Source organism: Tetrahymena thermophila, assembly GCF_000189635.1.
Source record: "Tetrahymena thermophila SB210 genomic scaffold scf_8254811, whole genome shotgun sequence".
In the NCBI taxonomy this organism is placed as follows: Eukaryota; Ciliophora; class Oligohymenophorea; order Hymenostomatida; family Tetrahymenidae; genus Tetrahymena; species Tetrahymena thermophila.
The window spans coordinates 588,967-601,297 of NW_002476567.1; the positions used below are offsets into that span (position 1 = coordinate 588,967).

A 12,331-nucleotide genomic window follows, 5' to 3' on the forward strand; every position below is an offset into this window, starting at 1 on the left:
TTGTGTTATCAAACTATAAGATTTTATCTTCTTTTATCAAGCTATCTACTATATAAATCAATTGCAACGTCAGGGTTCACACTACCTTCTAGTAAACGTATCGCTTCGGCTCCCTCATAACTGATTAAAGCCCATAAGTGAATGCGAAAATTTGGAAACCTAGTTTTTATAGGAACCATAATCTTATCCAGTTCACTTTTAGTCTTTTCCCAAGCAAATTTATTACCATTAGTCTCAGTGTTAAACATAAACTCATCACTAAAATAAACATAGTACCACCTATCGACTCATTATTTATGATTATTTAAAAACTTCATTCTTTTTACTTCAATATTCTCACTATTTCTGTGCCTTATATGTACTTTAAAACACTTAAGCCCTTAGTCATTTAACTATCGCCTCGCCTTATTTTTTGTGAGAAGCATAATATATTAATATTATTGACTGCTTGAATTTGTCTAAAGCTCATGTTTTGGTTCTTTTAAATTGCTTACCTTACAAAATGAGTAAATTATCTAGTTATTTTATAAGCATTTTTATTATATTTGTTCTTTAACTCAATGCTACCAGTGCTCTTATTTAACCTAATTATTCTATCAATTTTATGATATAGAATAATCCATACCCTAATGAAAAACATCCTTGACCTCCATTTCATGTAAATTGTTCTAAACTAATTTTAATAACTTAATAATAAAAAGTCAATAAAGAGAAGATAAAAGATAGTTAAACTCACAAAACATTTTGATTTTGATATACTATATAATTAAAGCATTCAAATAAAAATTTAAAGTAATGTCAAAAAATAAAAAATATTATTTATTTATTTAACAATTCAAATACTTAATAAAGATATATGATTAAGAAATGGTTTATTCTGGAAATTAAAAATAGATCATTTATATTTACACAAATAAGACATAATATATTGATTTTCTAAAATAAAATTTAGATCTATTAGGTCTAATACTAATTTTGTTTTTTAAATACTGTTAAACATATTTGAGTAAAATTTCAGATAAATGAACGGAGAAAGTATCACAAACAAGGCTAGCTAAATAGATATCATTATCAAATTTAATTTGATAAAATACGTGTAATTATCATAAGAATTTTTCATAGCAAACTCAGTCAATACGCTTATGATATAATCATAATATTTCTAGAAATAGAATTAATCTGAAAGAGATAATTCACTAAAAACTTTGTTCATATTAAAAAAAAAAAAAGAATCATCTTAGCTATCACCTTAATATAATTAATATTAATTTTCAAACAGCTACAAAAACCATTTTGTTGATGAAATTAAGCCTGAGGAAAAAATATTCAATTTAACTTAATTACATTCTGTAACATTAAATCCTTTTACTGTTAAATATTATTAGTTTTCATTAATTGTTAAGCAAGAATTTTTTTAAAGGACTTTCTCAATAAAATTATTTTCAAATAAAGAATTAAAATACTCATTATTTTATTGGTTATCTATAATATTATATAATGAGTCTAATTTTTATTTTAGTTGTTAATATTAATCTAACTATTGTTTTTAGTAACTTAAATAGAGATTTTTTGCTCCATTTTCGACAATCACCATTAATACTCTTTAATTTGCTATTGTTATAACATACTCAGCTATACTGTTTATTTATTCTAATTATATTAATAATAAATTTTAAGATTAATATTTGTCGAATTACTTTAAAAATAATTTAAATTTAATAAAAAAAAATTACTTTAGAATTCAATATTCTTCTCAATTGCTTCTAAAAAATAGCTTTAATAAATACCTATTGTAACTGAGTAGGTTATATTACAAAATAAATATATAAATGCAAAAAAGCAAATTTTAAAGCTGAACAAATTCAGCTTAGATGTGGTACTGAAACTTTTTTTATTTTTTTGAATAGTTTGAATACAAGTTGAAGAAGTAAAAGAAGATTTTATTCTATCTTTTTAACTATCTAGATTTAATTAGCCTTCATTAAACTGGTTTGGTAGGTCATATTGCTCCCTCAAAAGCTCTTTCTTTATAGTATCCTAAGAATCACTTACAGATTTCAACATTTTTTAAAGTTTTTCAGGAGTAAAAGTAGCCAAAAGCGCTAAAATTCTTTGTCTAAGTTTTTGAATGTAAATAAAGATTGGTATGAAACACAAAGAAAAGGCAACTGAAATAAAAATATTCAATGCTAAATATATATTAGCTTATTATTTGATATCTTAATATTTAGTTTTAATTGAAATCATAGCATTTTAATCTATTTTATCAAATTAATCTATTACTTATCCGTAATTAAAGAGAATTTATACCTCATCTTAAAATGTATCATCTAATTGATAAGCTACTTTGAATTAAAAGGCAAATAAGATTTTTAAAATATACTAAAAGCTCTAATAGCTAACTAGTTGTTTTCCAAATGGATCAATAAAATTAAAATTTAAGTATTAATGCTAAACTTCTGAATAAATGGAATTTGTATAAGTAGAGTTTGCTAAATATGTTTAAATAATTAGGTTTTTATAATTATTATAAATTTAAATTTAGCTTGATTAAATATCATCAAATAAATCTCTACCTGTCTTACTTTCTTAATCATCAAAAATGTTTGCTTGATATATTTGTAATATCGATTAATACTGTAATATCAATTATTAGCACTTTTTTATGTTAAAGCTCCAATTGAAATTTTGAAATTCTTCTCTTTGTCGCAATAAATTATTGTTTGTTTAAACAAAATTAATTATATTCATAGCAATCATAGATAATAGCGCTAAAATACCAGAATACTTTATTAATTGCAAACCAATTAATTTTGATGGTCTTTTAATCATATTAATCATTGACCTTTTTTTTTATTTATATATTTAGTTAAAAAGTTTGTTCAAAAAAAAATATTTTACTTTTTGTAGGAATATTCAGATTTATAAGATTATATGCTTGTCCCTTGAAGTTTTTGAAGCGATCCAATCTTTTTATTGGTGAATTACTTTGTTTTATCTCTTAGGGTTTTTTTTTTTAAAAAAGATTTCATTTAAAAGTTCGATTCACTAGATTTCTCTTTTTCTTTGAATGATTTAATCATATTTTATTAAGTAAGGTAGCTCATTCTACATGGTTTGCTTACAATTTTATTAGATTTTTATATAAGTTAATCAAAGTTCAAATTTCTTTGAAAATTATTAATATTTTTTGGATTAAGTTAGTTATCTAAAGCAAATTAGTCAAATTTTTCTATAGAATTTAATTGATAATTTTAATCTAAAATTGAATTTCTGGTTATTATATTTGGAGAAACCAAATTTTACTAATATTAGATCATTTTAGGACTATCTCTATTATTACTTAAAATATTTATTGAAGAGAATAAAAATTCAGGTTAACTAATTATTTCTGCTTGAATTTACAGGTGTGTATTGCTTTAAGCTTAATTTTCTTCTTAAACTTTGTAGTAGCTGAATTATTATGAATACTCTTTTAGTTATGTAGTTTCAAAAATACTATTTTGCTAACTTTTAGAAGTAAAATCCAGTTATTAGATCGTTTATCTAGAATTTTAAATAATATTTTCATTAGAAATATATTTTGAATTGTTTTTGTTTAATTCACTGTTGTTTTTTTCAGAAATAAAATTTCTACTATCTTCATTAATTTCGTTTTAAGTGAGAGAATTTTGTTTTTATTTAGCAAAAAATTTGCTTTTTTAATCTAAAATTTACTTTTGCTATCGAGTAAATTCTTAAGAAATTATTTGGTATTGCTCTAAATGGTCCATTGATTATTTTAAAAATTCTATTTTATGGTCATTTTCTTCAATCAAATCTACTTCATTAATTTTTAATTATAAAATTTAAGTAAATTTATTTTCTATGAATGTGCACTATGCTGATATTTTAAATATGTCCATCTACAGTAGTAATTCTATGAATTCAGGTGATTATTTTAAATTATCAAATTGAACTTGGCTTTTATTTTTTGGTTTCACAAATATTGTCTCATAAAATGAATTTTCATATCTATCTTTAATTTTAAATAATATACTTTTTAATTTAAATAATATTTAACAAATAATTTATTACTTTTTTTAGTAAAGCTAGCTAAAGTAGGCATATATAAATCTAGTCTTATTTAATCAAGTGAATGCCTATTATGATTTTCTTTAAAGAGAGTATTAAAAAGTATCTATGAGCATGTAATTATATTAAAATTTTTTCCTAAATCTACAGACAAATACAAAAAACTGTCTTATATTTACTTAACCTAAGCAGTTACTCCATAATCAGATAAGCCAATCATGCAAGTTTGAAGTTTAATTTAATATGGGATAGCCCAACCTTACTTATCGATTCCAATTAGCAAATTATGAGATTTAGTAATCTATCTAGAAATGTTACTTTCCATAAAATTTTTTATTAAATTACTATGAGCTTAAGATATTAGCTTAGGAATCATATAATCAATATTCTTACCAATAGCTTCATCTTATTTATAAATAGGGATAACACTGTATAGATTATTTGAAGCTCTTATTATTTTTCCGATATTGATCAAACTTACAAAAAGCACACAGCTTTAGCTTGAAAAGTTAAAAATATTTTCTTTTTAATTTTAATTTTCATTTATATAACATGAATTCAGTAAGCTTGTTGATTAAGTATTTTTAGAAAGTGATTAATTATGAAGAAATGCTTCTTAAAATATTTCAATTAGTATCTAAAGAGTAAAACACTATTTAGAAATATTTATCATTTTTAATAGTTTATTTCCTAATTTTCCTTTTTTCTTTAAAAGAATCATGCTTATTTCGAATAATTCTTTTAAATCCACATGATTAACTCCAATTTTTTGTATCAAATTTTATTTTAAATTTAAGCATTCTTTAAGCATTTATATACATTTTGAATGATCTTCTTCGAATTTTATTTATTCAAAGAAGCTGCATTTTGTTTAATTGATTAGATTTTTCAAATCATGGTTACTCTATTTAGATCTTTTTAGAAATTATTATTAATTAACATATTTGATGCTATTAATGAGCATTTATTTTTATGATATATTTAATTTTTAAATTTATTCATTCCAAATTTTAAGAGCTAAAGTTAATGATTTCGCTTCATTTTACAATACATCAATAAACAATGCAATTTATAAGTATGATACAAAAAACGAATTTCCTTAGCTATTTAAACTTTCTAAAATATCCTCTACATACTTAGTTATGTATTTGTTTCTGATCTTTTCACTTTCGCGGTCTTCTTAGGTTAAGATTTCCTTTATAATAAAATAATAAACAAATAAATATCTTTTTAAATGATTTAATTTCTATTGAAAAATAAAAGATTTAAATCAATTAAATTAAATAAATATTAGAAATAGAAAGTGAGTTGAAAAAATTCAAATGAATTGGATTACATCAGAATATTTTATGAGACTTACAAAATTTTTAAATTAATAAATTCATAATTAATTTAATTTAATTTTTGTAAGAATTTATTGGATAATAAAGATCAGACGAAATAAATATTACATTTGAACAAAAGCAAAATGATTGTTGACTGCATGAGATTCTGTGGATATAAATAATCTATTCTAAAAATATAGATTCCTAAGAAGTCAAATATCTATCATAGCTTCGTGGGCTTTTATGGTAAAAATGCTTAATAAAAATATCTAAATGCTCCAAATCACTTTAAGAAATATTTAATTTTCTAAAGTTATCTTTAGGAATGTTAAATTTGAATTTCAGAGAATCAATCAAAAAATTAAGTCTAGTTTCAATTAAACTCATTGCAATTTAATAGCAAAAGGGAATCGAAAGAACAATCAATAAATAATATACTTTTACCAAATGGTCTTTAATAAACAGCAAAATATAAATATTCTAAGCTAGATTAAATAAACAAAGTGAACAGTTTAAAATCTGAATGCTTTTATTTTAGTATGGTATTTTGATAACATTAAGTAAAAATAAAATAACATATTTGAATATGTTGTAAATTATCAAGACATCAGAGTTAAAAAAATTATATAAAGCCATATTTAAGATGTCAATTAATACTTCCATATAATACATCCATTTAAATCTAATATTTAAGTAATCTCTCTAGATAAATCTGGCATCGTAGCTGTGAAAGCAAATAAAAAAAGCTTTAATAAAAAATAAATAAATTTATTTAAAACAAATGAGAAAAATAAGTAACTTACTGATAGTCCATGTTAGGAAGATGTTAATACTAGATAAAACGGTTTAATCTTATATGTTGAATAAAGAACTCATAGTTGAAAGCAAAAAAAATGTATATCTATACACTTGTAATATCACAGATATGAATAGATCTTTGTTATTATTGTTGTTGTTACTAGATTTGCTAAATAAAAGTACACTTGAATGATATTTTTACTTTATTTGATTTGTTGAAAACTGAATAAGTTTTATAATAATAAAAAATGCTATGATACTATTTAATGTTAAAAAAAAAATGAGAGAAGTATAGCTTTTTGATAGATTATTCACGTAATATTCTCTTAATTGGTTAAGATGGTGAATATTTGATTTTTGTTATTGTATTGAGGATGTAATTGAGAATGAAAAATACAGAGAATGCTTAATTATTAGCAAAATAATAGACAGTAACAATCCTCTGTCATAGAGCTTCACTATGTCATATGTTTAGAAGACAATAAATTTTTAGAGTAGATTCTGTTAAAATAAATCTAAAAGTTAATTATTTTGTTAAATTGTCTTCATTTTATTTTAGAATATATTTATTATTTATTTTAATTAATTTATATTAAAATAATAATTAGTTTTTGACACAATTAATAAGATAAAACCCTAATTTCTAACCATTAAAAAACACTATCATAAAGATTCTACATTAATCATAGATTTGATTTTTTAGTTTTAATTAATTATTTAATCAATTTTATATATCTTTACATTTAAGAATTTCTTATAATTATTAGGTAGGTTACATATATCAATCATAAAATTAATAATTCTTAAAAATTGCAAAAAGCATAATTAGTCTATAAAATTTATCTAAAAATATTGAAAAATTTTGATTCAGTTAAATAAATTCTTATTTTAGTTTATTGCAATAAATAATTAATAGAGTAATTTAATAGACCATATCATATCATCTCAGCTGATTCTTAAAAAATAATAGTTTTAATTATTTATAATTTATAATATATATTATTTTTATAGATAAATTCTCTTTAAAAGTTAATTATTTTCTAAATAAATCATGAATATTAAACTTTATAAGATAAAGTTAAATTAAATCAAAAAAGTATTCAATTAAAAAAAAAATTATAAATTATTAACTTGTTTTTTTAAATTGAAAATAATTTATGCTAATTTACTTATTTTAAATAAAAATATCTTCATTTTAAGGGAATAAATTTTTAACATATGATTGTAAAAATTACCTAAACACAATTTTAGATAGTATTGTATAACTATAAAAACGAAAGCCATTTATATTATGTTCATAATACTCATATTTTATTTCATTTTTAATTGGTAAAATTGATTTTTCAAACGAAAAAAGAAGAAGAATTAATTAATTGATATCTCATCTTATTTACAGTGTAACTCGTTTTTTTTATTAAATTCAAGATAGATATTTTTTGAAAGAGATGTAACTTTTATATTGAATCCACACACCAAAGTTGATTATTTAACTTTTATATTCTTCGGGATTGTTTATTAGAATACATACACATGATATAAAGTCAAAAAGAGAATATTTTAATTAGAAAAGTTAAGCGAAAAGTAAATTAATATGTAGAATTGTATAGAATTAATTTGTTTTTTATTATTTTAACTAATCTTTTGTTACATTCATATAGATAATTTGAAATAAGTTAATATATTAATTATCTTCTAGTGTGTGAATTTCAACTGAATCAAGAAGAAGCTTTGTTTCCTTAAGCTAGTTCGTTTACTTCTAAAAGAATTTAAAGTAAGTTCTAACTGTCGTCAACATTAAATAAACATGTAAAATGGCTAGTAAAACTTTAAAATAATCATTAGGTTATAGCAATCATAAGTTAAATTGCTTTTAATGTAATAGATTTGTATTCTAGAGATATATAGATCATAAACTTTTTTAATTAATTTGACTAAACCAGCAGTAAATATATCATTTGCTGCTTAATCACACTTCTCTATAGAAAAACCCGAATATGTAAGTAAATCTAAATTTTGAGCAAGTTAATGGCATTCATTTCCATAAAATAAGAGAAAGACTGTAATGGTTCATATATTAAGGCCACCTCGATTTCAGTTTAGACATCTCAATTACCGGCTTTTTGAATGTAAAAAAAATCTATTTAAATATATCATATTTATATTTTTTATATTAAAATTAATATTAAATATAATTATAATAATAATTTAGAGATAAATAAAATATTAATCTAATTTTATTTTCAATTTTTAAAGAATAAATATTTCTTTTTAAAATCAATTTATCTTATCATTAAAATATACAATATCTTTTTTTATAACATCATAGATCATCTAAAAAATAATAAAAATTAAGATAATACACTGCTTATACACTTATTGAATATATAGTAATTGAAATTATAATTAAAGCATTCAAATTAAAATATAAACAAAGCAACATCAAAAATTAAAAATATTAGATTTTTCAATTAATTAAAATAAATTTATTTATTTGGATAACAATTCAAATACTTAATAAAAAATACATCATTATATTTATATAAAAAAGTTTATTTTGTAATTTTCAAAGAGATCATTTATATTTGCACAAATAAGACATTATATACTAATTTTCTAATATAAAATTTAGATCTATTAGGTCTAAGACTAATTTTGTTTTTTAAATTTTGTTAAACATATTTGAGTAAAATTTCAGATAAATGAACTGAGAAAGTATCACAAACAAGGCTAGCTAAATAGATATCATTATGATATTTAATTTTATAAAAAAGGTGTAATTATCATAAGAATTTTTCATAGTAAACTCAGTCAATGCATTTATGATGTATTCATAATACTTTTAGTAGTAGAATTAATCTGAAAGAGATAACTCACTAAAAACAATGGACATATTTGAAAAAAAAAAATCAGAATTATCTAAGCCATCAGCTTAATATAATTAATATTAGCTTTCAAACAACTACAAAAACCATTTTGTTGATGAAATCAAGCCTGAGGAAAAAATATTCTATTTTACTTAATTACATTCTGTAATATTAAATCCTTATACTGTTAAATATTATTAATTTTCATTAATTGTTGAGCAAGAATTTTTTTAAAGGACTTTCTCAATAAAATTATTGTTAAAAAAAGAATTAAAATGCTTATTATTTTATTAGTTATCTATAATATTATATAAGGAGTCTAATTTTGATTTTAATTGTTCATATTATCCTTATTACTGTTTTTAGTAAGTTTAATAGAGACTATTTGCTCCATTATAGACAATCACCATTATTACCCTTTAATTTGCTATTGTTATAACATACTCAGCTATACTGTTTATTTATTCTAATCATATTAAATGAAAATTATAAGATATTTTTGTCAAAATATTTTAAAAATAATTTAAATTTAATAAAAAAAATTACTTTAGAATTCAATATTCTTCTCAATTGCTTCTAAGAAATAGCTTTAATAAATGCCTACTGTAACTGAATAGGTTATATTACACAATAAATATAAAAATGCAAAAAAGCAAATTTTAAAGCTACACAAATTTAACTTTGATGTAGAACTCAAACTTTTATTTTTTTGGATAGTTTGAATACAAGTTGAAGAAGCAAAAGAAGATTTTATTCTATCTTTTTAACTGTCTAGATTTAATTAGCCTTCATTAAATTGGTTTGGAATGCCATATTACTCCCTCAAAAGTTCATTCTTTATATTATCCTAAGAATCATTTACAGATTTCAACATTTTTTAAAGTTTTTCAGGAGTAAAAGTAGCCAAAAGCGCTAAAATTCTTTGTCTCAGTTTTTGAATGTAAATAAATATTGGCATGAAGCTCAAAGAAAAGATAACTGAAATAAAAATATTCAAAGCTAAATATAAATTAGCCTGTTATTTGATATCTTAATATTTAGTTTTAATTGACAACATAGCATTTAAATCAATTTTATCAAATTAATCTATTACTTATTGGTAATTAAAGAGAATTTATATCTCATCTTATAATGTATCATCTAATTGATAAGCTACTTTGTACTAAAAGGCTAATAATATTTTTAAAACATACTAAAAGCTCTACTGGCTAACTAATTACTTTCCATATGGATATGTAAAAGTAAAATTTAAAAATTAATGCTAAACTTCTGAATAAATGGAATTTGTATAAGTAGAGTTTGCTTAATAAGTTTAAATAATTAGGTTTTTGTAATTGTTATAAATTTAAATTTAGCTTGAATAAATATCATCATTGAAATCTCTACCTGTCTTGCTTTCTTAATCATCAAAAGTGTTTGATTGATATAGTTGTAATATTGATTAATACTACAAAATCAATTATTAGCACTTTTTTATGTTAAAGCTCCAATCAAAATTTTGATATTCTTCTCTTTGTTGCAATAAATTATTGTTTGTTTAAACAAAATTAATTATATTCATGGCAATCATAGATAGTAGCGCTAAAATACCAGAATATTTTATTAATTACAGACCAATTAATTTTGATGGTTTTTTAATCATATTGATCATTTTTCTTTTTTATTTATTTATTTATTTATTTAATTAATTAAAAAGTATGTTCAAAAAAATATTTTACTTTTTGTAGGAATTTTCAGATTTCTAAGATTATGTGCTGGCTTCTTGAAGTTTTTGAAGTGATCCAATCTTTTTGTTTGTGAATTATTTTTGTTTATCTCTTAGGGTTTTAGTCTATTAAATGGATTCTGTTTCCAAGTTCAATTCACGAGATTTCATTTTATCTTTGAACGATTTAATAATATTTGATTAGCTTAGATAGCTCATCCTACGAAGATTGCTGGCAGTTTTATTAGGCTTTTATATAAATTAATCAAAGTTCAAATTTCTTTGAAAGGTATTAATATTTTTTTGATTGTAGTTATCTAAAGTAAATTAGTCAATTGTTTCAATAGAATTAAAAGGATAATTTTAATCTAAAATTGTATTTCTGGCTATTATATTTGGAGAAATCAAACTTTGCTATTATTATATCAATTTAGTACTATCCCTTTTAGTACTTAAAACATTTATTGAGGAGAATAAAATTTCAGGTTAACTGCTTATTTCTGCTTGAATCTATTGATATGTATTGTTTTAAGCTTAATTTTCTTCTTAAACTTTGTATTAGCTGAATTATTATGATTACTGTTTTAGTTTTGTAGTTTCTACAATACTATTTTGCAAAATTTTTGAAGTAAAATCCAATTATTAATACTATTATCTAGGACTTTAAATAATATTTTCGTTTGAAATATATTTTAAATTACTGTTGTTAGATCCGCTATAGGTTTTTTCAGAAATAAAATTTCTACTATCTCCATTAATTTAGTTTTAAGTGAGAGAATTTTGTTTTTAGTTATTAAAAAATTTGTTTTTTTGATCTAAAATTTACTTTTGCTATTGAGTAAATTCTTAAGAAATTATTTGGAATTGCTCTAAATGATCCATTGATTATTTTAAAAATTCTATTTTATGGTGATTTTCTTCGATCAAATCTACTTCATTAATTTTTAATTATAAAATTTAAGTAAATTTATTTTCTATGAATGTGCACTATGCTGATATTTTAAATATGTCCATCTACAGTAATAATTCTATGAATTCAGGTGATTATTTTAAATTATCAAATTGAGTTTAGTTTTTATTTTTTGGTTTCACAAATATTGTCTCATAAAATGAATTTTCATATCTATCTTTAATTTTAAATAATATACTTTGTAATTTAAATAATATTTAACAAATAATTTATTACTTTTTTTAGTAAAGCTAGCTAAAGTAGGCATATATAAATCTAGTCTTATTTAATCAAGTGAATGCCTATTATGATTTTCTTTAAAGAGAGTATTAAAAAGTATCTATGAGCATGTAATTATATTAAAATTTTTTCCTAAATCTACAGACAAATACAAAAAACTGTCTTATATTTACTTAACCTAAGCAGTTACTCCATAATCAGATAAGCCAATCATGCAAGTTTGAAGTTTAATTTAGTATGGGATAGCCCAACCTTGCTTATCGATTCCAATTAACAAATTATGAGATTTAGTAATCTATCTAGAAAAGTTACTATCCAAAAAATTTTTTATTAAATTACTATGAGCTTATGCTATAGACTTTGGAATCATATAATT

General features: G+C 21.2%; 3 protein-coding genes across 3 annotated transcripts; all 3 read right to left on the bottom strand. All coding sequences in view use genetic code 6, as the record gives it.

Annotated features, from left to right (window-relative positions):
* Positions 1 to 8: 8 nt before the first annotated feature.
* On the bottom strand, positions 9 to 4,399 carry TTHERM_00066730 (hypothetical protein; the record flags this gene model as incomplete). The annotated part of the gene is made up of 7 exons (XM_001007712.2): positions 9 to 279; positions 327 to 404; positions 1,095 to 1,248; positions 1,345 to 1,650; positions 2,781 to 2,845; positions 2,902 to 4,018; positions 4,078 to 4,399. 7 exons carry the CDS (start codon positions 4,397 to 4,399, stop codon positions 9 to 11), a joined length of 2,313 nt encoding a protein of 770 aa, XP_001007712.2.
* A 4,370-nt stretch (positions 4,400 to 8,769) lies between these two features.
* Positions 8,770 to 9,387, bottom strand: TTHERM_000066707 (transmembrane protein, putative; the record flags this gene model as incomplete). Its single annotated transcript, XM_012795539.1, has 1 exon — positions 8,770 to 9,387. Exon 1 carries the CDS (start codon positions 9,085 to 9,087, stop codon positions 8,770 to 8,772), a length of 318 nt encoding a protein of 105 aa, XP_012650993.1. The 5' UTR covers positions 9,088 to 9,387.
* Positions 9,388 to 11,191: 1,804 nt separating this feature from the next.
* On the bottom strand, positions 11,192 to 12,325 carry TTHERM_000066708 (hypothetical protein; the record flags this gene model as incomplete). The annotated part of the gene is made up of 3 exons (XM_012795540.1): positions 11,192 to 11,373; positions 11,468 to 11,893; positions 11,953 to 12,325. 3 exons carry the CDS (start codon positions 12,323 to 12,325, stop codon positions 11,192 to 11,194), a joined length of 981 nt encoding a protein of 326 aa, XP_012650994.1.
* Positions 12,326 to 12,331: the final 6 nt, after the last annotated feature.